Source organism: Hemibagrus wyckioides, linkage group LG16 (assembly GCF_019097595.1).
Source record: "Hemibagrus wyckioides isolate EC202008001 linkage group LG16, SWU_Hwy_1.0, whole genome shotgun sequence".
Lineage (NCBI taxonomy): Eukaryota > Metazoa > Chordata > Actinopteri > Siluriformes > Bagridae > Hemibagrus > Hemibagrus wyckioides.
This window is the reverse complement of record NC_080725.1, coordinates 405,278-431,617: the sequence shown is the minus strand read 5'-3', so window position 1 is coordinate 431,617 and position 26,340 is coordinate 405,278. Positions and strand designations below refer to the sequence as shown.

At 40.0% G+C, this 26,340-nt stretch overlaps 1 protein-coding gene across 3 annotated transcripts in view; it reads left to right on the top strand.

Moving 5' to 3' along the window:
• The first annotated feature begins 208 nt into the window (after window positions 1-208).
• pam (peptidylglycine alpha-amidating monooxygenase) overlaps window positions 209-26,340 on the top strand; it is a 67,401-nt gene continuing 41,269 nt past the window's right edge. For 2 of the 3 annotated variants that reach the window (XM_058411331.1, XM_058411329.1), the window contains exons 1-7: window positions 209-366; window positions 9,585-10,211; window positions 11,366-11,486; window positions 14,730-14,787; window positions 22,401-22,488; window positions 25,619-25,710; window positions 26,093-26,176. In XM_058411331.1, coding sequence (XP_058267314.1) covers window positions 10,120-10,211; window positions 11,366-11,486; window positions 14,730-14,787; window positions 22,401-22,488; window positions 25,619-25,710; window positions 26,093-26,176 — 535 coding nt within the window. In that variant the 5' untranslated portion in view covers window positions 209-366; window positions 9,585-10,119. Of the gene's footprint in view, window positions 367-3,691; window positions 3,846-9,584; window positions 10,212-11,365; window positions 11,487-14,729; window positions 14,788-22,400; window positions 22,489-25,618; window positions 25,711-26,092; window positions 26,177-26,340 lie in introns of those variants that run through there. The other variant, XM_058411330.1, reaches the window with a different exon arrangement.

Below are 26,340 nucleotides of genomic sequence, written 5' to 3'. Positions count from 1 at the left end.
TGGGGGAACTATTTTTTAAAATGGCAATGAACCGAAAATATATAAAAGAATCGATTCCTAGTGATTAGCTGAGCCAAATGATTCGACTCACTTAAAAAGGATTCCCCTCCCTAGGGAATTAATCCGCGAGCCCGTGCTTGTGATGATGATGATGATGATGACGTTGATGACGCTAAACACGAGCGCCCCCTATAGGCGGGATCATGCGGTTAACTCGTGTACGTGCGCGCGCGCGCGTGTCTATCGAGTTCTCGTGAGCGGTTACTTTGGCCTGGCGGTTCTTCTGGAGCTTTGAGGATTGTGGAGTGAAATGAGCCTTTGGGAAGATACCGAGGCGTCTCGGGATAACACACAGCAAAACAAACGGTAAAACGACTGCTTTTTTAAAGTTAACATTTCTTTTTGGGGGTCAAAAATCGGTGTCGTGTGTGTTGGTGTCACGAGAGAAACAGAAGTTCCAGGCGCTTTTCCAAGTTCACTCAACTTTTCCCGGACGTTTTAAAATGACCGGAACTGAAATTCCCGTGGTGACATTAATCATCCGGGAAAAGCCTCATTTCTGTTATAATGTGTTTTCTCTAAAGTTTATTTTGTCTGGAAATGTTTCATGTTTAACTCCAAACTGGAGAAAACGTGTGTCCTGTGTGTTCTCTGGTCAGGTTCGTTAGCACTGTTAGCTTCAGTGATGTGTGAAGGATTAGTTCTTGTTATGAATTATTGTTGACTTGTGTGATGTCTTAATGTCAGCTACACAACTCGGTACAGTTTCCGGTCACTTTGTGTTAGATTGTGTGTGTCTGTACACACAGACTGTAGTGAGTCTCGATGAAGATCCTGGTGTTATTCAGAGCAGTTAGCTTTTAGTTCAACACTGCTTTACTTTCAGAAGGTTTGGAGTTTTAATGTGTTTCATTATCGAGACTCTGAGATGCTCATGGTCAACTTCATCACTACAGTGTGTCCTGTCAGTGTCCTGTCAGTGGACAACAACAAAAAACATCTCCATACTTCAGTCAGGTTCATCTAGCTTCTCTCTGTCACATGAGGTCAACAAATGAAGTTATTTTAGCGACACTTCTGACACAACTCTTTTTTTTTTTTTTTTTAATTTTTTTTATAACTGACCCTTAGTTTGCTTACTGACCCTTCATCTGCTCACCGACTCTTTGTTTGCTTACAGTCTTACTGCAACAGAGTAAATATTACACCTCAAACCCTGACATTAAAATTGCCCTTATTAATAAAGAGTTCATAAGTAAAAAGTAATACAACATGTCATGCTTCTTGTAGAAAAATCATCGACACTGGTCTAAAAAGAACAAACTAATGCTTTATTAAAATGTGTTGTTTAATAAAGTAAAATATAGTTGTGTAATTACCTTTTTTTCCCCCAATGGCAGCTCTGTGAGTCTCAATTGTAGCAGTCTTGCAATAAGTTGTTGTTGTTTTGGCTGCTCCTTGTTTGGGGTCACCACAACGGATCATTTGGCACAGGTTTTACACCGGATGCCCTTCCTGACACAACCCTCCCATTTAATCCGGGCTTGGTACCGGCACTGAGAGCAGTCATAATTTTGTAATGGTCAAGGTTACTCGCACAGGAAGGAGATCAGTAACTTTAGAAGGTGTTAGTTTTGTTTGTTTTTTCTTTGAGAGAGGGCGAGAGAGACTGTAATATATACTGTACACTACCTGGGTGCTTTATTACAAACATCTGATCATGTAGCAGCAGTGCACTGCATAAGATCCTGCAGATACGCTCCAACAGCTCCAGGTAATGTTCACATCAACCCTCAGAATGGTGCAGTTAAAGAAAAAACATTCAGTGAGGAGAAGTTCTGCAGACAGAAACACCTTGTTGATGAGAGAGATCAAACCTTGGGGTAGATGAGCAACAACAGCAGATTACACGTCCGGTTCCACGTCTATCAACAGAGAGACACAAAGCTGAGGCTGTAGTGGGCACAGACTCAGATAAAATGTTTAGATATTAATCAAGAGAGACTCCAATGATAAAAACAAAATAAAGTTTTCAGTCTGGAGCTTGACAGGCTTTAAATAAATTAGCCTTCAAAAAAAAAAGGGTACTTTTCAGGGTAAAGGTTTTGTGTTTAAAGGTTTAAATGTGTAAAGGTTTAAATGTTTCTAGTAGAAGTGTGTTAGTACTCTTAGTTCTGGGATATTTTATGTAGCTGTGTCTTTTCATCTAGCACTGTGGTCCTAGGGGAGTGTTATTTCATTTCACCTTGTACTGTACCATATATATCTGGCTGAAATGACAATAAAGCATCTCGACTCGACTCGACTCGACTCAGCAGGATATGTTCTCCGTAGCTTCAGTTAGAGGATCTAGAAGATCTCGGGAGTACATTCATGTTGCTTTGTTCACATTTGCATCATTTGTTCTGCTGGGAACAAATATTTACTATAAATGTAGGAAAGTTTTTTTTTCCCCACACAGTGCTTCGTATGCATATGAGCTCTGGCTGCACGTGATGAATCACGCTGTTATAGGAAATTAATCAGTGAAAGCATTAAATTAAATTATTACATTATTATTCCATGTCTCTACCAACAAGATTTTTTTAAAGAATGCAATGTAGTCATTTTTTAAATAGTTATCTAGTGAATCTTGTATCTTTAATGAAGAAGCTCTGTCAGACATGTCACTTCCTGTTATCATTTACGTTATTTTAGCTCCAGCCCCCCCCTCGCTCTCTCTCCCTCCCTCTCTCTCTCTCTCTCTCTCTCGCTCTCTCCCTCTCTCTTGCTCTCTCCCTCTCTCTTTGTTTTTTTCTCCCTCTCTTGTATTACTAAAGACAAACAAGCAGTTTCTGTACACAGCTGTTTGTCTTCTATTTCAGTCCCAGTGCTAGATCCTTGAGATGACTTGGTTAAAAATCCTAGATGTGACTTGGATGTTTTATAAATTTCTCCTTATCTGCTGTAACAGTTTTGACTCCTCTCATGTGCTGATCTTGTGGCTTTCTTTATTTGTTATCTACATTTACCTTGCATTTCTACTGCACAGTTAAATCTGTACACATATTTCACATAAATATATAGCTAGTCTTTTTACCGATGGGGGGAAAAGCAGGAAAAAATATCATTGCATGTTTGGACAAATTCTGTAGTCATTATGGGTGAAAATGTGTGAATGTTTAATAATAATATTTTGTGATTCTAATGTTAACCGTCATAACGTTTGGCAAATACTATGATATTATTATGTTATTACACCCAAAGGAGCTATTGGCACTAGTGTGTTATAATCAGTGTCTAACTACAGTTATACTATGTTTTTAAACATGAATAATATTTCGTAGCTGTCCGTAATTAATGTGTTTGAGATGTTTAAACTTTATATTTTAAACGTTATATCAAAGAGATATTTTAAACAATGATGCAAACTAGTCTAGCTTTCATCATTCTGCCCCCGAGCAAAAAAAAAAAAAAAAAAAAAAACTATCTGTATTTTCCTAAGGTCATGAGAAACCGAACCCGTGTGTTCAAAGACACGCCGGAAAGGTCACACCCGTTATTTTTCACGCCTGTCCAGTTGCAGCGCTTCATGCCCCACGGCTGCTTGCTTACGTTTCTGAGATGCCTGGCTGCGGCGCACGCATCTGTTACCATAGTTTCCTCCTCGCGCCTGTGTGTGTGATGATGATGATGTCAGCGTGCACGCTGAGCCACCCCCCCTCTTTCTCTCCCTCTCTCTTCCTCATCTCTCTCTCTTCCTCGTCTCTCTCCATCTCGCTCACCCTCCTGATTCAGTGGCAGCGGAGAAGCAGCTGTCCTCTCGTCTCTCTCTGGATCTCGTTCTGTGCTACGTTAACGAGCAGGTAAGCAGCCTGACCAGGGGCTTGCTGTTTCAGGGCTACTCTCCGACTCGTCTCTGCCTCTGTTTTACACTCTGTAAGCCTGTGTGTGTTTGGGTTTGTTGTAAATTATCTGATGTGTGTTTGAAATTGAATGTGAAATTGTGTGTACATCGCCGAGGGTGTGAGACAGGTCAATCAAGAGAGGAATAGCTCCGAATTCAGGCTCAGGTACATGTTTGGGAAACTCAGCTGTTTGTTTGATGTTCTCAGAGCTGTGTGCTAGAGAGAGAGAGAGAGAGAGATAGAGAGATAGATAGATAGAGAGATAGATAGATAGAGAGATAGATAGATAGATAGATAGATAGATAGATAGATAGATAGATAGATGTGGAAAATTGGTTTTTATGTTTAAATATGCCTTTTGTGCATTTGTTCACCACCGTCTGTGAAATAGATTGCCTACCTTTGCTGCTGTGTGCGCAGCCATTAAAATCCAACTTATCATTTTCATTTTCTCCGGCAGTGATAGAAACGCTACGTAGGAATAGTAACAAAATGAGCCATAACTCATTAATAAGTATTTAGTAATATGATAGGGATCATTTCAGACCAGTTTGTGTGCTTCATTCCGTGCTAAAGTTCAGTTTGCTTTAACTTTAACATCCACAGTGCACATTAAAGGCTCTCATGGACTGTTTTTATACACTTTCTGCTTTGTGTCATGTCTTAATTTAGCATTTTGATGTGGTTAAGCTTATATGCCTGCAGCTTTAAGGAGATTCTGTCTTCTGGCTTGTAATCATCTGAACCTAGCTCCAGGAAATAGAAGATAATAAAAGGTATAACTCTTCTGTTCTACAGGCTTTTGTTCTGAGGGTTATTGATCTGAATGGGTAGAGATTCAAGAATCAAGTTGTGTTTCCTGATTCTCTATTTTATCTTCAGAGGCGGTTTCTGTTCCTTAAGTAAAGGACTGTGAAATAATGATAAGGTGAGATAATTGAGATAAATTGAGACATGTCTCACATGTTGTTATTTAAAGTGTAATAATTTCAGGGTAAACTCTCAGTTTGTTCAGTGATTCATTTGGTAAATAAAAGTAAATCAAATCACACCTATGTTATGACAACAGCGTCATTGCTTCTCTGGGCAGCGTTGGTGTATTTCAGTATTGGCTCCATTACATTGCATGTTGTTTTTTCCCCCTGACTGAAGGTTGAAGGTTGCTTCACAGAAGATATTTTTTCTCCCTTTTTGCGCCAGAGCTCTGCTCTAATGTTTCCTCTTGTTTACTGGTTAAACAGTGTCCTGAAAGTAATGGTTGATGTTTGCCTTATCTCATAAAGTACACAATGATTTTTTTTCCATTGGCTTCCATGCTTCCTGCCTGTGTCACAGCAAGGCTGGTGTCATGATGGCATATGGATATTTCCTGCTGTTGGAGTGGCATCTCCGCCCCCAGTGCTGCTCCACAAACACAGAGGCTCCTCATCTCTCTCTCTCTCTCTCTCTCTCTCTCTCTCTCGCCTCCTCCCTGCCCAGCCTTTGGCGCATGGCTTGCCTTCGCCTCCGTGCTCTCCGTGTTTCATCCTCTTGGCTCAGTGGAACTGCATTGGTGCATTGGGACAGAATGATTTCCAGCACTCATTTATTTTAACGATCAGATGTGGCGGACATGCGCATGGAGATATTCCAGCTGTTCCACATTCCACAGCAAATTCCATAAATTAAAACCGAAAACACATGTTTCTGTAAAGCCGTAACAGACGAATGGGAATGTTTCTACAAGTACTGAATGAGCGCTTCTCATACAGCCGGGCTCTTTAGTCTTGCAGATTAGAGGGACACAATACAGTGATTGTTCAACATATAAAAAAACACCTGTCTCCCAGTGCCAGTATGAATGAGCAGGGTGACCAGGGTGGACTCTTGTGTTGCTGCGTGATGAATGGACGGCAAAGGGAAAAGGCCTTATTTACAAAGCTGAGGCCAGGAGGACCAGCACGCTGTCAGTCTCATGAAACGGCAGGGACGCACAGGAAAAAGCCAGCGCAAAGAATTGAGCGAAACCATGTTTCCATGTGCCCACAGCACTCACAGTCAAGCTCTAAACACAGAAAGTGCTCAGGCCTCTGTACAGGTCAGCTGAGTGATTTATAAAGCCGTGATATTGTGGGAAAGATGCACCGGAGAGCGTGAAGTTGAACATGGTCATGCTCTTGTGTTCTAAGCAATGTTGTGCTTTAATAATAGTGTTGGAGTAATTATGTAATTGCATACTTATTGATTGAGTGTAATGATATGCTCAGGTTGTTTAGATACCCGATATCTTTGTATCATGTTTTTTAGAAGAGATGAAAGCTGAAGCTGGTCCATCATATTATTAGATAAGTGGAACACCAGAAGCATCAACGGGCCTCCGCAGCCAGTCTACTCCTTTTTGTTCCTAATTATAATACCTGAAATAAACTTTTAGTACACGTCAAACACGTTGACCTCGCTGTGACCATGACCCTGAACAAGCGCATTTATATAACCTGTTCTAGCTGGAGCTACTGTCTGAGCCGTGCTGAATGCAGAATTTATGCACACCTCCTGACCAATCAGATTTGAACTTTCAGCCACACTGTGGTATAATTCCATATAAAACCTTCAAATTATTCAACCAGTCGTCTATGACAGCACACTCGCGGATAACCAGAAAACATAATTCATAAAATCGAAACCAGAACAAACTATATTCAGCACTATCTTTAGCACAGTGAATTTATACAAATTTGGTTTGATTTTTGCTTGTTTTTTGAGTTGAATACGGTTTAATTTACGGTGATGCCACTCTCAGACATGTGACTGGGGTGAAATAATTAGATGATTTGCATCAATTTTAAGGCAATGACTGAAATGAATCAACAATCATAAATCCGTGCCTATTGACTGTAAAGGAAAATGAACCTGAGAGAGAGAGACAGAGACAGAGAGAAGAGGTGTCTTACAGTTTGTTTTTCAGTTCTGCCCTAAATAAATTATTTCACATAGCAGATCTTTATGTATAGGCCACAAGACAAAATAATAACTGAATTTACACAAATGAACCACTTCAAAAGTTCTCATCCCCTCGATTCTTAACACCAGGTATTGTTACCTGGAGGATCAACTGTTTTTATGTTTTAGGATGATTCTTCATGAGTCCCTTGTTTGTCCCAAGCAGTAAAACTGCTCACAGTTGTTCAGAAAAAGCCTTCAGGTTCTGCACGCTCTTTGCTTTTCCAGCATCTTATACACATCTGACCCCTTTCCAACAGAGGCTATAGGATTTTGAGATAGATAGACAGACAGAAAACAGACAGACCGACACACAGACAGATAGGTTGTCTGTCTGTCTGCACAGACTTTTTTGCAGTACATACTGCTTATATCTCTACAAATTTAAACAAGCTCAAATAATTAACTACTTTAATTTAAAAAAAATCAAACTGAGCCAAAACGTATAGATAGATAGATAGATAGATAGATAGATAGATAGATAGATAGATAGATAGATAGATAGATACACAGACAGACAGACAGAGAGACAGGTAGGTACTTTACTGATCCTGCAATAATGATAATTTTGTAAGGCATCTGGCATTTGTTATATTTCATATTCTGAAACCTATGTGTAAGTTTGCTAACAGAGTGATTTAACCCTAACTCTAATGAATAAAATAATTCCTGCTCTACTTCCGCATCATTCACATATCGACAGGAGGCTATGATCATATCACAGCACATTCAGTCATATCGTCACATATCAACTTGTTGGCTTAAGAATCTAAATCGTGGAAGCCTGAGGTTTTACCCCTTTACAGACAGTGTTGGAAAAATTTGAATTCAAACAGGATTACTTTTAGCTGATTGATAGTTTTGGGATGAGAGTGTAATCGCATACGAAAAGACTGTTATTTCATCAGAATCATACCAGTTTATACATTACAAAAAACGTGAAAATGCAAAACCGTGAATCATCTCATCTTGACAGCACTCATTACATTTGCAAAAGAATGAACTTTTTATAATTAGTGTTAGAATTCCTTTTTATAATTAACATTTTATAATTGGTATTAGAACCTGAAATGACAGAAATTGGCTGAGAGGAGTGGAACCCAGTACTCAGTCCACCTCACGGTTCTGTTTTGCGCATGCTAAGATGCTTTTCAGCTCACCGTCTTACAGTCTTTAAAGAGTGATGACGCAAGTTACTGTAGACTTGCTGACACACACAGGGTTATCACCTAGATTGATGCAACATGATGTAATCAAAAACATCAGTTATTATAAATTATTTCATTATAAGAATATGTATTTTTATTTTTTAAGTTATATATAAGCACATGTTTTAAACATTGGAAATGATTTTTGTATTTATCATTTGTTATGAATGACATCCGCGGCACGGTGGCTTGTGTGTGTTGAGTTTGCATGTTCTCCTTCCTTTCCTCCGGGTGCTCCGGTTTCCTCATGGTTTCCTGTGTGATTGTGTGATTGAATGAGTGTGTGTGTGTGTGTGCGCCCTGCGATGGGTTGGCACTCCGTCCAGGGTGTATCCTGCCTTAATGCCCGATGACACTTGAGATACACACTTGAGCACAGGCTCCCCTTGACCTGAGTATAAATCGGATAAGCAGTACAGACAATGAAATGAAAAAAAATGAATGACGTCGTTATTTACCCCGATCACTCTTTATTAATTAAATCCACTGGAAGGTGATGAGAATAGCATGGATTATCTTGTTCCAGTGTCACCTGTCAATAGGTGAGATATTTCAGCATTTGAACAGACATTTCTCAAAGTTGGTGTGGTATTAGAAGGACAAATGGGCAAGTGTAAGGAGCTGAGTGACTTTGACAAGGGCCAAACTGTGATGGTCAGGCAATATATACACCCTTGGACACCCTATGTACACCCTTATCCATGGCAACTTACTTTTATCTTCTTTATAAAACTGAGCAGTTGAGGGTTAAGGACGTTGATCATGGGGCCATCAGTGGCAGCTTCATGGTCCTAGGATTTGATCTCACAACTTTCAGAGCAGTATTCCAACATCTTAACCACTTAAATAATTGGGTCAGAACATCTCCATTATGACAGGTCTTGTGGTGTGTTCTAGGTATGAATGGTCAGTAACTACCATAAGTGGTCCATGGAAAGATGCCCTGTGAACCAGGTGAACTCTGAATGAGTGTCCTGAATAAAATGTGGAAAATTTCAGACTCAGTAAAAAAATTTTTTTATTTTACTATGCCAGCAAAAACCTTTGGTGTATTTAATTGTAATGATATTCTTGTTTACCATTTCCTTAATTATTAAACGGGGGTGGGGGTGGGGAATATCAAATGAGTTGTGTCGTATCACACTTGCATGTCTTTCTGCTGCAGAAATGCAGATGATGCTCGTGATGTTCTAAGAAATGTGTGCTTTCATGCTATTAAAATAATTCCGTTATATTCCCAGTTACATTATACTCCCCATTTAAGTGATCAGCAGCAGATCAGGGGGTTTATATAGGACTCCATTTGCCGGCAGCCTCTATGATTAGATTAGAGTACTGTGATGGAGGCTGTCTGTCTCTATCTTGTTTCTCTTTCCTCAGCCCTCTCTGCATGTATTTTTCATTAAGCACAAATATCAGGAATGAAGGTTCACTCTCTAGAAACTTCTCACTCGATGTTCAGTGTTTGAGTGAGTAAAATGTTCTAACTTGCCTCTTTGTGTGTCTGCAGATTGTGAAAGAAGCCTTAATGCTGTATCTGTGACATGCGCCGTCCAACCTGAGGACGAGTGAGAATCTGCACGTTTCCTCTCTCTCGCTCTCTCCTCCTCCTCCTCCTCATCCTCTTTTCTCTTTCTCTCTTTTCCCTACCTCTCTCCTTCCTGCCAGCTCTCTCTCTCTATTTTATTCCTCCTTGTCGTGGCACAGTGCTCCAGCGCGACTTTGCTGTGAATAGAGCTTCCAGATACGACACTTTTCCAGCTGATTGAGTGAGTGAGAAAGGAGGAGGAGGAGGAGGAGGAGGAGGAGAGAAGAGAGCGAACCTGAGGGAAGACCCGCCTTTGCTTACCTACGAGCTGTGATAACAAGAGGAAAGGAGAAGAGAGGAGAGAGGAGGGTGAAGCAGAAAGAACTGGGAGCCTAGCAGGATCTAACGTGCTCGGTGTGTGGACCAGAGTAGGTCTGATGCTGTGAGACGAGCTTAGACCAGCTAAACATCCGTTCCATTTGCTGAAACAACTCAAAAAGAGCGTGAGAGAGTGAATATGGGAGTTCTGCTGTGTAGCATGCTTGTGCTGGCTCTGATCTGTCAGAATCATAGCTCCAGTGTCAGAAGTCCTCTGGACAGGTACAAACGGTAAGAGACCTATACTGTCAATAAATAAATATTCACCTAGTTAATCATATTGTTGTAGTAATATTTGATATTTATATTAAGATTTGATAAATCAAACTTTTTTTTCCTGTGGATCTTTTGGTTCATTTGACTTTAATAAAAATAGGAGTATTTGTTTAATATTTTTAAAAATATTATAAATATTAAAAATATTAAAAATCTATAGCTTTTTCTGTTTCTAATTATAACTCAGCATGCACACGTCACAGTGCAGTACAAAAAAACAGAAAATAAGTCACTTTCTCTTTTCTGCAGTGTAATAGAATTGTACACAACTGTAATCAAAAGATTTTTCTGAGATGTAGTGAATATTAGGTTTTTTTTATTATAAAAAGATGATAAGCTGATTTGAGGGAATTATCTGTTAAAATTGTGTGCTGAATCTTTCCAGTTTTAAGCTCTAGTAAATGAAACCCTGTTTATAGGAGTGGGAAAGTGGGAAAATGCTTGAATTTGATTGGCTAGTAGGTGTGTGTTAATTTCATATAACAGCGCAGGTGTTTCCCGCTGTAACATGAACAACAGGTTAATGTTAATGTGCTCGATCTAATTCATTATCGTTTCTATAGTAACTGCTCATACACAGGGACTTGCTCATATTTCGAGTCCTCCACATAACCTGAGACTCTAATAATAAACAGATTTAAAAACGTTTTTTTGGGGAGATGTTTGCTTTACAATTATGGAAGGAGTCTTGGTTGTAAACGCTCACAGTCTGGCTTACGCTTTTTGTTTTCTCAGTAAAATGACAGGCTGTTCTTTGTGTGTGTGTACCTGAGTGTGTGTGTGTGTGTGTGTGGGGGGGGTGTTAGCAGGAAATAACTTGTCTCTTGGACCTTCCACAACTTCAAGTCTATTTATAAACCATTAAAACGTACAAGGTATTGTTTAATAAATTAAAGGTTGTAATCGTTGGCAAATCACTGTGGCATTAGCAGATTATTTGGAGCAGTTTGTTATTCTTTACTTAATGTTGACTGAATGACTGAATACAGTTTTTAAATCAACACTGCTGTTTTGCAGAGTTTGCAGGCATCATGGTGCATAATGTTTTTCACAGAATAAGTGTCCTGATGGATAGATGCCTCTGTGCTGTGTGTTTTCATGCTGTTTAGATTTGAAGAGACGGTGTGGTCTGAGCCCAATGACTGCTCCAGGGCCAGGCAGCCTTTCGGCATGTCCAACCCTTACAACTTCTCACTGGATATCCGCATGCCGGGGATCATCCCAACAGCGGTAAGAAAGCTTTAGATTTCTATCAGGTAGATAGTCCATATGTAGGAAAAGAATACTATGTAAAATTGAATTATTTAGTAATGATAAATGTCAGGGCTTCCATGGTTAATTTAGGAGTCTCTGAGAGGACAGATTAAAAGGTTACAGTTGTACAATAGGGCTGTGGTGGTACATTTCTATGAGGATATATCAAAAAAATGTTTATAGATTCTTTACACTATTAAACCAGTGAAGTTAATATTTACAATGGGAATACTTTTAAATGAATGTTAATCCTGGAAGACCTTCTCACACTACCTGTGCAGTGGTGTTGTGGCAATTAGAGGTGCAGTTTTGTCTTTTTTTTTCCTTAAAACTAACAAGGTACATTGCTCTTGCTAGCTAAATAAATAAATAAATAAATAAATGGAATAAACAAACCTTGCTGTATTTTTCTTCAGGAAAAGAGACAGAGCTGAGGAGCACTGTTATGGCCAGGGTTAGAGCTAATTTCTGTGCCATAAAATTGAACTAGCCAGATCTGTTGCGAAGTAATATTGTGAGTCATATAATCATGATGAAATATAATTACGATCCATCTGTAAGCAGATGTTGCATCCATTACCATTCCTGTAAGAACATTGCGTTATATACCGAAACATGATCGTGCTGTATTTTTTTTTTTTCCCCTTTTACTCCCATTCTAGTCGTGTGGTCATGCCAGTTGTCACACCATACTAGTTCTTCTCTATTGCATTGACCAAAGAGTGCAAAAGCTAACATGCTTTTTTTTATCTGCAGATTAGAGGGGAGTGCTAGTATTTTTCATATGTTTGAGCTCACAGATGTATTCATTTGGCTAGAGTTGTCCTGAAATTTCATCCTTTAGGATATGTGTATGTCATTGCAGGGATTTGCGCTGACTCCTGATGCTTGAGCAACCCTTTACCTTCACACACTTTGGAACCCTGTGTTGAATTTATTTAGACTGTTCTACTCACTAAAAGCATGTTATCGTGGCCCTGCTTTGGCATGCACAGCTCTGGCTTGCTGTTTATGATGGTCCTGAAGCTGCCTCCACTCAGGAAGTGTGCACTGTGGCCTGGCCTGGATCTCCTGCAGTGTTTGTGTGCTCTGTATCGATCTGGCACTAATGTAGTCATTAAAGCTGGACTCGTTGCTGCAGGCCAGAGCTAATTGGCCCTTGCGGCTGCCTCCGAAGCTGCCGCACTCTTGTCCATCGAGCAGGGAAACCTTAACGTGTAGAAAAGGGAGGATTAATCAAGTGTAACAAAGTTGATGTACATTGGAGAGCTTCTCTCTCTGCTCTCCAGCTTGAGAAAGTCTCAGGAACTGGGGAGGGGCTGATGGGCTGCTGCTATTATTATTCTCCTTACAGCTCCATGACTCATCGGCAAGTGATTCATCGCAGGCTCTCGTTGATAACTGGGCTGGGAGAAGGGGGATGCGAGCGTAACATCACCCAGGAAACTAGAGTTGGGTTTGAGCAGTTCGCTTCATCCGTATCGAGCTATTGATCAGCCCATGACCTTTGTCTGGCTCAGGGGTGTCTCTCAAGTTGTTTTTGCTTGCTGTTGCTTCTCTCTTATTTGTCTCTGTGTGTTTTTTCCTTTTCCTTTTTTTTTTTTTAAGATGAATAGCTTTGTTTGGTAATATTGATTTAGACAGGATCTGTATCTTGGGTCAGGCCTTAATGAACTTGAGTTGAATCTCTCATATTTTAGATTTAACCTAACCTCCTGACAGAAGCTGAAATAAGTAAAGCTGTGCTCCTGACAGGATTTCACTTAGCAAATTGCCCTGTATTTGTGCATTACTTCACTATTGCCACTGCAGAATGAAAAATTGATTTAGGCTTGTTGCCCTAAAGCAGGAAGTCAGAGGGTTAGATGACAGCCAGAAGCTCTCAGCCGTAGCCAAGCAATTACAGCCCTGCACCGCAAATGACTTGCTGTCATTTTTGTTAGTAATGCCACTGAATAGCTGTTTGAACTCCATTCTGCAGTGAACTCCGTTTTTCTCTCTTATACACACGCACACACCTTTGCACTGTGTCACTTCTGGTGTGAACCTGATGGAAAAAAAAAGTTATTTTGAGAGCTGTGCTTTGACTTGTTTGAGCTAATCCCTAGAGTTAAAGGGATCAGAGAGAGAGAGCAGAATAAAACTCCTCTGCGTCTGGGCAGGGCTCATCCTGTCATCTCTGTTATTGGATTAAGTGCATTGTGTTGGCCTCTTGCTGAAATCCAGTCTGATTGTGACACGTTATGCAAGGTCGCCGATGAGGAGTGTGAATAAAACCCGAGCAGGGACTCGTATTAGAGCAGAGCCGTCTGAATCCGCTTTTTTCTTCCCGGCTGCTTGCTGAAGTCGAGACGTGTTCAGGAGAGTAGAGACAGCGGCTGGCTGAGTGATAATTATACGTTTCTTTCACAAAGCCTAACGAACAGAGGAGGGGTGAACTAACCTTAAATGTCGTAATACTCGGATGTCACAACTCGATATCACAATATTTTGACAGTGAGGAAGGATTGACTTCAGCAAACATGCTTTTGCATTGTTTTGAATTGAAGCGACGCATCACACTGTCAGTTCCACTGCAGTCCAGACACACAGACGTGACTCATACAGCAGATTTTCTTTGATGCAAGTCCTATCTCCGTTCTGTTTGTGATATACTTTTAGTAAATGCTCCAGTAGGACTGCACAACAAATCAGAATTCTCTTTCCAGTTTTTTGCTAAACTTGCCAGATTGTTGAGATTAGGTGAATATGGGTGTATTTACTGTTTCTGACCAATTATATTATGCTATTAATACTTTACTTTCCAATTCTCTTACCCTTCTGTTCACTTCTCTTCTTCTTTCCTTTTCCTTTCTTTTTATGTTTTGATTTTCTTTTCATAAAAAAAATGTAATATATATATATATATATATATATATATATATATATATAAAATCTGTTTATTACTCTCTTCTTTTTAATTTTTTTTTTCTTTACTTTACTTATTCGCTGCCTTCTCCTCTTCTTTCTCCTTCTCTTCCATTCCAGTTTTCTAGATTTATTCTTAATCAGCACTCTAAACATTCTTGTTTAAAGAATGTGAAGAATAGAGGCTGGTGATATTTATTCTTGATTTTAAAATCAGTAAAAATATTTTGTGCTATTTTTGCTCAGTGTAATACTTGTGGTCTGTGGAAGTTGCTCGTTTGCATGAAGTGATGTAGTTTTTTTGTCTTGCAGTCCGATTCCTATTACTGTATGGCTGTTCCTGTGCCCACACAACAGGAGACCTATATAGGTGAGTAACAACTGCACAATAATTGATGAAGAAATCCAATGAGAGAGAAAAAAAGAACCTTGATTATTTTTAGTTTCTAAAGCGTTTCTTTAAGGAGTATGAAGATATATTGATTGTTTTAAGTCGGTAAATATCTATTTTACTCTTATAAGTCATGAACTACATTTAGAAACAAATATGAGAATATTGAAGCTAGTTCTGGTTGCTGTTGGTAATGCCCGTCTCATTATATCAGCTGAGATGTTTCCCAGTGAAGACCTTTGCACAGTCCAGCGAGGCCATAGAGCTCCCATAACACTGAGATGACCCTACAAGTGGCTGCTGTTTCCTTCTGCTCTATAGGCCTAAGCATACAGTCTGTGTTTGTTTAGTCCCAGAGGAATAAGATTACCCCCATTCAGCCGCATTCCTCCTGCGCCATCACTAGTGGGACTATAAAGAGAGCGAGTCTCCAGTCCTGTTAAATCTTATTGGACAGGCTCTCACAGAGAAGTGAAGGGAATCACATCACGCACTTCACAGCTGTAGCCAGAGCAAACAAACCTTGTTTTTCGCCTCAGTGCTGGTTACAGCTTCAATTCTGCTCTCCAGTCACAGTGCTCTGTGTTAGTTTAAAACGACTGGGCATGATGGCTTTTTTTATACAGATTTTTTATTTTTTTTGCATCTTTTTGTGTAAGTCAGTGGGTTTTTCCACAGCACTATCATCAGAGCACTGTGTTTTAATATGATATGTAGCATATGAAATGACTTCATTATTACAAATTCAGGATATGGGACAGTGCACCTACATTGTTTGCTTCTCATACCATGTGCTATATTTACAATGCGATCTCTAATTGGATTCAAAATAAATAACTAACAATAGGATTGAAGTCCTAGATATTAGATTTAAATTGCTGTAATTGGCATCTCTATTGCGTGAAACATCTGATAGTCTCATATACCTTTTTATATCCCTCCCTCTCTGATTCAGGAAACATGATCTTCAGTAAAATCGACATGTTTTAGTAGTAAATCCTTTGCAATCAATGACTACCTGAAGTCTGTAATCAATAAACATTACCAGATGCTGGGCATCACAGTGATGCTCTGCCAGGGCTATAATGCAGCCATTTCCAATCGGTGTTGTTTTGACTTGGCTAATACTAACATTTCAGATTTGGCCCTTAAAATGTTCATAGTAAGTCCCTAGTATTGCACATGACAAGGTTTGAGGCATCTGGCGTGATCTGATGCTTCTGTAGACTTTAGACATCATCCTGCTCCTGTTGCTGTCAGTCTAATCATCAGTATAGACAAGTGAGCTCAGTCTACAGGCAGCCATACATGTCCATGCCTTCATATTTCCCAGATGAAGTGATGTGCACTGGACCCGGAGAGATGTATTTTATTCTCCACATATTCGTTTTCCTGTCACTCTGGAACTGGTTACTTTGCAACTCATCCATCAAGGCTCAGGTCATGCATGTGTATTTCTTTTTATGGTAGGCTTTGCTGTATCAAAAGCAAGTGATCCTGAGCTGTTCAGCAGTTTTTCTGAATATTACTTCTTTACTGCTGTTGTTTTTTGTGGGCTGTCAAGCTAAACTATATGGCCAATATTATGTGAACTCCGGACCCTATGACCTGTTCCAAACTACTGCCACGAAGTAAGAAACACAGATAAGATTTTCCTTCACTGGAACTAAGAGGGCCAAACCTGTCCTAGCATGACAATGCCCCTATGTACAAACTTTATGAGGTTCATGAAGATGTGGTGTGCAAAGTCTGGGATGGAAGAACTCTAGTGTCCTGCACTCAGCCCTGACTTCAGCCCCACTGAACACCTTTAGGATGAACTGGTTTGTTGACTACCTACCAAGTCTCCTCAACTGACATAGCTGAAGGAACACAAATCCCCACAGCCACACTCCAAAAATCAAGCAGAAAGCTTTCTCAGAGGAGCAGAGGTTATTATAACAGCAAAGGGGGAATAAATCTGGAGTGGGATGGTCAGTGAATGGATGGGTGTATTTACTTTAATTGTATTTCAATCCCTTTTCTTTCTCATTTAACAAAAGGAAAAAAACTGTGCAAAACCATTAAAACTGAGACACTGAGATGTCTTTCTCATGGACAAGATACGATGGATTATCTGAACTGGTGTACCTAAAAACTATGTACCTAAAAACTGAACTGAAATGCCAAGAAACCGGTACTCTTAAACTGAAATGACTACTGCGACTCCAATCCTTCTCTAACCTCCAAACCCTGACCACAAACTCGCATCAGGGTCATGTCAAGCTTTTTTTTAAATTTATTTTTACTTTACTGTATTATTTTTATCAAGTCAAGTAGCTTTTATTTTACTAGTTTAATCAGTCTGTTACTTATAGAAACTAGCATTTGTCTCTTTCTGAATCCTTGCAGATTTGCTAGACGCTTCATCTGTCAGCACCTTTGCAGTCACTCTGCATCTGTGAAATGAAAATGTAAATTTGGAGCATTTTTACCTCATGGTGCAAAATATATGGCAGAGTTTATGTAAATTGATTAATTTCCTACCTGCACTGTGATTTAATAAGCCTGAAAGTGATTTCCGGAACAGTTCCTGTCGGCTCACATTAGTACGAGTTTAAGAATTTTTTAGATTGTTCTCATAGAGGAATAATAGAAATGGTTTAACTGGGTTTTGATGTTCATAATTTTAGCTCATTCAATATCAGGTGGTCACCCAGTTGACCGGTTTTATAAATGACCTCTGTTTATATTGTGCACAGGTATTGTTATGGACCATAATATGTAGCTATCAGTTTAACCATCATCACTGTGTCCAGTCCAGTCCAGTCTTTGCTGAAGTTGGTGAATCAGTGAGCAAGAGATTGCTCCCTTGTTCTGTTCATGTGCACCCAAAAGAGCTAGAATTATCTCTAGACATTTTTTGTGAAAGCTAATGAATAAACGTGACAGATTGCTAATTAACATCACAGTGATTGTGTCATACAAGTAACACAAATAAATGACAGCTGTTATAAATATATCTAATATCTTTAAGCTGTATATAAATATATCTTTTAAAAGACAAGCTGCATTCTGCTCAATATGTGAGGTATGAAACTCATTTATTATGTTTAGGGCTTCATCCATCATGTGGTGGTCTTGGAGGATTTGTCATTTCTGGTGTTTAAATACACATATTTTAGTCACAAGTCATATGAAGTAATATTGATTGTGTAGAACCTCTCAGGTAGTTGACACGTGTGGTTGCACTTGTGCTTGTGTTCGTGACGTCCCTTTTCCTTTCAGGTCATTGTTACATGAAGCAGACCTCATTTATCATTATCAGTTGTATGACACACACACACACACACACACACACACACACACACAGAGCAGCATTTAGTAATGGTTTCTATTCCTCCCAGAAGTGCTTCATCAGCCTGCCTGCTTTTTCTCTCCATCATGTCAGCTATCCCCAGCTCTTATAATGGAATCAAACATCAGTATGAGCTGACTGAAGAAGATGAAGCTGTTATATACAGACAAATCACAGTAAAATGCCATATAAAGCAGTATTTGGGCCACACGTTTTGCTTAGGTCTGAATAAACTTTCTGTAACTCTGAGACATATACATATGTTTCTGCTTTGAAAGCAAAACCTTGCCTTGCTCCCTTCACAGGGAAATTAACACCACTGAACCGGGAGAGAGAGCACTAAGTAGGTTTTTGGGGGCATATAGTGATTAACTTAAGCAAATTGCTTTTACAAGAGATTTATTTTGAGTTTCTCGGTGAGTGCATTTTACTTATGCCTAGTGCAGCTTGAATAATTTAGCCTCTGTGTACTTGTCTGGAATGTAAAATGTGGACAAAAAGATTTGGTATGCCAATCATGAATATACTCTATTATACAGTCATGTATATTATAGGTTTTGTATGAATACAGAGTATATGCACTCTTGGGGTGGGGGGGGGGGCTTCCATTCAGATCAGACTGTCCTCTGATCTCTCCTCTGGTCCGTCCTCTGGTATCTCCTCTGGCCTCTCCTGTGATCTCTCATCTGGTCTCTCCTCTAGTCTCTTCTATAGTCTCTCCTCTGATCTCTCCTCTGGTCCGTCCTCTGGTATCTCCTCTGGCCTCTCCTGTGATCTCTCATCTGGTCTCTCCTCTAGTCTCTTCTATAGTCTCTCCTCTGGTCTGTCCTCTGGTATGTCCTCTGATCTCTGCTTTGGTCTCTCATCTGGTCTGTCTCCTGGTCTCTCGTCTGGTCTGTCCTCTGGTTCATCCTCGGGTCTCTCCTCTGGCCTGTCCACTGGTCTGTCCTCTGGTCTCTCCTGTGATCTCTCATCTGGTCTCTCCTCTGATCTCTCCTCTAGTCTCTCCTCTGGTCTGTCCTCTGGTTTCTCCTCTGATCTCTCCTCTAGTCTCTCCTCTGGTCTGTGCTCTGGCCTCTCCTCTGGTTTCTCCTCTCATCTCTCCTCTGGTCTCTCCTCTAGTCTCTCATCTGGTCTCTCCTCTGGCCTGCCCTTTGATCTCTCATCTGGTCTCTCCTCAGATCTCACCTCTGATCACTCTTGAAGTTTTTGGTTTTTCACACCATTCTGTGTAAACTCTAGAAACTGCAGTGTGTGAAAATCTCAGGAGATCAGCAGTTTCTGAAATACTCAAACCCATCCATCTGGCATCATCATCCATGCTTCAATCAAATCACACAGATCACACTTTTTCTTCATAGTGATGTTTGATGAGAACATTGCCTGAAGCTCTTCAAATGTATCTGCATGTTCTTTCCTGACACATGATTGGCTGATTGGACAGCTGCAGGTTTGCTTGTGTTTGTGTTCTGAGTGCTGTTAACCCACAAAGACCATTATTTTCTGATAACAGTACAGTCTGGAGTGTATTATCTCTCACAAAAAAAAAAACATTTTTACTGAGAAAGACTGGAAAGCGTAACCTGACCTGACTTTCATAAATGTTAAATGAATGTCTGGGAATTCTAGGTTTTACTTTTAGTTTTAAAATCTGTTTATTATTACAGCTTCCACATTTGGCAAATACTCTTATCATTTATTTTATTTAAATGATAAAAACCTGAACTTCAGTTGTATAAATGGAGTAAAGAGCTCTAAAATGTATATTTGGGTAAATAATTAAGACCAGGTCATCATATTTTATTCCTTACCTACATATAAGACTCTGTGTATTGCACCTGTGTTCCTGGATGGTGGTTCTTTTATAGTCCATAGTGGTTTGTTGTGTAGGATAAGGATCAAAGACCTAAGTGGCTCTTGTGTAGAAGATCTGTTGTGTGCTCCACCTGTTTTCATGTTTTGGCTCTTATCATCCTAATCAAAATGGAGGTGTTTTCTGCTGTATTAGATTGCCTGAAGGGTAGATTACAGAACAGAACAGAAAAAGCAGTCCTGTGATGCAGAAATCCAATCAGCTGCTCTTCATCCACCTAAGCCTTCTTCAGTGCTGCTCAGTGAGGCATCTAACGGCAGCATTGATATTGGCCAATGGTGGCAGGCAGCCATACAGATAGTCGTTGGTTGCTTATAGTGGTGTTGGTGGTGTGTGCGTGCGAGTGTGTGTGCGTGCGAGTGTGTGTGCGTGCGAGTGTGTGTGCGTGCGAGTGTGTGTGCGTGCGAGTGTGTGTGTGTTCAGCTGGGGTGTGTGGTGCACAACTGTTTGACAAGTGATGACTTTATCCTGTCTTCTTGCTGTCCAGGCAGGGACTGAGAATTTGCTCCTGAGCTCTGATTAATGACAAAGCATCGTACTACTTCATTACAGGGTGCTCTCAGTGAGGATCGAGTGTTAATAGTTGTGTGTGTGTGTGTGTGTGTGAGAGAGAGAGAGAGCGGGACTGTGAGTAAGAATTACTTCCCACTGTGCACTCAGCTCCCCTTCCAGTCAGAGAGGATTTGACCTCAGTCAAGTCTCAGATATCTTCTGTAATATGTGAGTGTAATCTCCTTTTATATGGATTCTATTGATGTGGATCCTGACATGCATTCTAAAGGAGAAATTAATTTGTCAAATATTAATAGTATTACTTCGTGGAGAAATTATGCCTGTGCTCAGTGTTTTGTCCTTAATACTCCACACCCTTTCCACTTTCTTCCTAATTTTATCATCTTCCAATTCCACCTCATTAACCAGCACACCCCTATCACACAACAGACAACAGCCGGAGATGATAAAAGCTATGGCATGCTTCCACCATGACATGCAAAGCAAATTACAGCATCTTTTAAACCAGTGGCTGCTGCGTCACAGGGCAGCGTGATGCGCTCAGAGGGAAGCACAGTCAGCTCTCCCCTGCGTATGTGAGCACACTCACACGCCCACGATTGTTTAGTGTCTGTCTGAGTGACAAGGGAGAAAAAGTATGCCATCTCTCTCAAAGGGTACAATTATCTTCATATCCACATTTCACATCCTGTTTAGCATATGAACACATCAGCCTTCTCCAGTGCTGCTCAGTGGTGCGTCTGTAACCTCTTACTGTGTTACAACACATTAAATGTTCATTTCCACCATGTTTTTTTTTTAATACAAGTGCACTGTGTGTATAATAGCGAGAGCTGAACTGTACTTGCTCTGTTTGTAGCCTTGCAGTCAGCTGGTTCAGCAATGGCCGTCAATCAGACGAGCCCATGTATTATTTATAACTCCATTAAGCTTGCCCAAAGAGAACGTCAGGTATGGGGTGTCAGTCAAAAGCACTGTATTGATCCACCACCCCTGGTGATGCTCTTGTGGAGGCCATGTTGCTGAGTTTGCAGCAGAACAATGGTTAGTGTTGAGTTTACAAACAGAAAGCAGAGTAAACTAGAATAGATCAGGACCCAGGCACTGGTTCTGTTTGTTGTTGTTCTAAAATGTTGCTCTGCTTTGTTTCCAGCAATTATCAAATTGAAATATCATCTTCAATTACCACAGTGTTTTGTTTTCATCGTATTGCCCCAGTAGGTAATTGTTTTGTTACAGTGAATATTTGAGTAATTATTCACTGTAACAGATTTTAAGATATTTTCACTTTTATTTTGTTCACCTGTTCACAATCTGCTCAAACACGTAACTATCCTTCAGGAGGAAATGCAAAGCTGTGAACGTTGATATGTGCACTCTGTGATTCTGCAGGTTTCCTTTGGGTTCTCTGGTTTCCTCCAGTTTCCCAAAAACCCTCAAAAATTGCAACCATCATGAATGGAAAAATGTCATTTGAATAACTCTCTACTTACATTTACAGCATTTGGCAGACACTCTTAACCAGAACAACTTACATTTCAGCCTCGAGCTGTTCTAAAATCAGATCGGGTTTGTTCTTTTTTCCCCTCTTATATCCGACCTGCTAATCTTTTCTGCTGATTTTAGCCTAATATCGATCCTGGATATCAGTATTGTCTGGGTTTTTTTTAATCTCAGGATTGTTTTTTCTTTTAATGTGACACGGTGTTTAAACCGCCACTAAACGTATTCGTATATTCATATATATTATGTGTATTGTTGGGATATTTTTGCCCATATTTTTTTATATCCTTTTTCTGAAGAATTGGGATTCTTATGACTGAATGACTTAAGACTGAATGCTAACACTTCAGCTGCTTCTGTCCTTAGTGAACTTCGTGCCCCACGCTTCCATGGACACAGCCCACCACATGCTCTTATACGGCTGCAGAACCCCCTACTCCTCCAAAGGCTACTGGTAAGTGGTAAATATTTTCACTTTAGACTGTAATCAGTGTCCCTATTACTGATCAATTTACTAAAGTATTACATGGCTTTATGCAGTGCAAAATGAAGGAGTAGTTTTCCAAATAAACAGATTAGCCATTCTGTCATTACTGAAGCTGATAAATAGCCTTGTTGGCCATAATTTATAAACTTATGAAAACAAATGGATTGAATGGATCATTACAAGCTGCCGGAGACCCCTAATTGATTTTATTTAGCCTTATGCACTAAGTCTTAGTGATACACCATTAAGAAACTCAAACAGCCCTTTCTGGTCTGAATGCTCCTCATAGCAGAAACAGCAAATGATGCTTTGTCCTCCTGGGAGAGGAAGAGAGAAAGCGAGCAGAAGAGGGAGTGGGGAAGACGCTAATAAACCCGCCTGTTACCAGGGAAACCACATCCAGCTTGACAACAGGGGTTGTTAGAGCTGCCCTGTGGGCTTGTGGGTTAGATGAGGGGGTGGGGGGATTTCTCATATCCGACTCACAGCCCTGCCTCTCCGTCTTTCTCTTTCTCTTCTCTCCCGAGTCCGGGTGACGAGCAACACAAAAACAACATTACGGTTGAGTCCAGACTGTTTCACGTCAGAACATTTAGACAGACCGTTCCACGCCTCTGCAAAGACAACACGGCCTCGTTTCCAACACGCTAATGAGACCACAGCTTAGTCCTCTGCCCCTGTTATTTTTGTCCATGAAATGCAGAGGTGGCAAACACACTTTTGTAGACTGTCAGATTATATGTGTACTTTTGAATAGAAGTGTATGCTCTGTTTGGGTTTGGTGTATGAATAGATACTGTGGCAGACGTTCTCGTAATCTGTCCTTGCTCTTGTTAGCAGAACCGGCTTTTCAACACAAATGAATCTTCCTTCATTCCGCTCCATATTCCTCCAGACGGCATCAAACATTCAGTGTGAAATGCCTGTGGGGCTCCGAAAATCAAGAATGCTGCAGAGGATCATTGAGGGGAAAGAGGCATAAAAAATAGGCCAGGTCATGTGACTTATCACACCCAAATGCAGCAAATCCAGTGAGCTGGGAAAGATATCAAAAGACTGTGTTATAGGAATCAGCCAGGATAGGCCATGTAGATGGCACTTAAAAAAAAATAAAAAAATAAGCCCACTTTTGTGAAAATGTTGAAACACGTTCAAAACGTTTTCAATCCAGCATGAGGTATAAAAATACTTTTTGATGATCAACACTGTCTACGTACTCTAAAGGGAAAAGTATGACCTCTGAAGTGTTTTGTGTTATGTTATGTAATATAGTGATACATATATCATCATTTCTCATGGTTTTGATGGTTTATAGTCTACATGAGGTTACAGTTACATGGATAACCTCATGTAAAGTTGTGAAGTTCACAGCTATTTTATTGACAGTGTACAAACAGCAGATGATGGCAGATGTCTATTCCTTCCTTCCTTCCTTCCTTCAGTAACTGCTGTATCCTGGATAGGGTTGTGTTGATTTTAATTGTTCATTAAAAACCCTTTCTTTCCTTTTTTTTGTCCATACAGTGTCTTCTGCAGCAAAAAATTGTAATTTAGATACATCTATCTAGGTGTATTGTAGTAACATGATTTAATTCCTCTACATAATTTATTTTTAAATGTTTCCATCACTCTTTGATCTTTTTCTTCCCGTGAGATGACGTATAATAATAATGTTGTTCTCTGAAGAGAGGATTTAATACAATTCTAAGAAAAAAATCATGAAAATCCAGGTGTGAAGAACATTCCTGTGATTGTGGTGTGTAAATGCCTGTGTGTGTGTGTGTGTGTGTGTGTGTGCTGTTTGATATTCTGTTTAGCACAGCAGGAAACATTCCTAACTCTTTCTGTAATCTCCTTAAACCTGAAATGCTACTTTTCCTGTTGGAGAGCAGTTAAGCCAAGAATAGTCTGTTTTACTGCACATCAGGCAGCCGAGAAAATCTTTTCACATCCCTGTTACAGTTATGTAGCTTATAAAACTGTAAAGTTCAGTAGAATTTTTTATATTATCTTAGTAATCACCGTTTATTTAAATCTGTTTTGGGAGTTTTAGGTGTTTCTTATTATTTTTCCTTTCAACATTAAAACTGTTCAAGGCTAAGTTGATTCATTATTATACGACAGCCATGCACCCAGATTTTGACGAACACATTTTAAATTAAATAAACATATTCCAGATATCTGCGGTCTCCATCAGGCCCAGGACATTCTGATTGTACAGTTTAATGCAGCGGTGTCCAGTCTGATCAGGAAAAGCTCGGTGTAGGTGCAGGTTTTCATTCGAGCCAAGCAGAAACCACACCTGAGTGTATTGAAAGCCAAGATCAGCTGATTAAATAGGTGGAACCGGGTGTGGCTCCTGCTTGAACGGCACACCGGCTCTTTGCAGATAAGATTGGACACAGTGTATCATTTGCTATTGGACACCACTATTTTTTATCCACTCATAATTATCCACTCTTTGGAGCAGAAGACCACGTCAGCTTTCACCCGGTCAGTCAACAACTGGAATCATGCACTGTAGTCAACTTTTGGAATCAGACTCGGTCATTAGAATGTTAGGGGCTTGTCTGGGCAGTTCAAAGCTCGATCTGATCGGCAAATTTGATCAGATATTGTTTTTTTCTAGTTAACAATTGCTTAATGTTTTATATAATGCTTATGTTTGATCTCACACAAGCATTTTTAATATTGTACACAAAGTCCCCTGGGACTTTAATAAATATCTGTTCATAAAGGCTGAATAAATGTGAGATTTTGATGTTTTGTCATGATGATGTGTAGTGGCAGTACATTCTCCCTTGCAAATAAATACAGATTTTTGTTTTAACTCGTCTAATTTTTCACGTTTCTGGCGTTGAAATGCCAAGAGATTGTTTAATAGTAAAGGTGTAGTGATAACTGGGTATTATGTCTCTCACAATTCTCTCCATGTTGTAAACATGTTTGCTGTGTGATCATTTATAAAGCCTTTGGGGCTCAGAGCAGTGTTGATAGATGAGTGAATAATGAAACAGCGTCAGGTGGTTGTATTGAGCGGGGTGTGTGTGTGTGTGTGTGTGTGTGTGTGTGTGTGTGTGTGTTTGTGTTTGTGCAGGGATTGTGGGACAGAACAGGGCACCTGTGAGGACGAGGCCAAGATCATGTACGCCTGGGCCAGAAATGCTCCACCCACCAAGCTCCCTAAAGGTAATCTCTGTCTTTAGACCAGGTTCCATGTCTGTCTCTGTCTTATTTTTAGTATCTCTTTCCATTTGTCAGTTCTTTTTCTTCTCTCTATGCCTCTTTGAAACTCTTATCAGACTGTCTCTCTTATTATCAATGACCCCAGCTCAGACAGCTAACTTCTGAGATCATTAATAATCACAGGATTTACTCTGGACCATTGTAATTGCTCTCCAGTGAGACTTCTTATCAACAAATCTGTACAGAAAAGAAAGCCACAGAAAGGACAGTAATTGGTTCCTCATCCACCATTTATTTCTCCCTCTCCAGCTTTCTCCAGCTGTTTATTTCACATACCTATCTGATCTCACCGTGCTGCCATCTTTATTCTTTTTTTCCTACACAGATGTCGGCTTTAGAGTCGGAGGAGATACCAGGATTACCTACTTTGTGCTGCAAATCCATTATGGTGATGTCCGTAACTTTAGAGGTATGTTTTCGTTGACGATCCCAACAGCAGGCTGGAACTCGGTGGCTCAGCTCTCACACTGTTGCTGAGGAGTTCTGACAGAAATCTGGCCCAGTGCTGCTGTTTCACAGCCAAGTAATGATGAGAAAACATATTGAGAAATCAGATGAAACTAATTTCTCTTC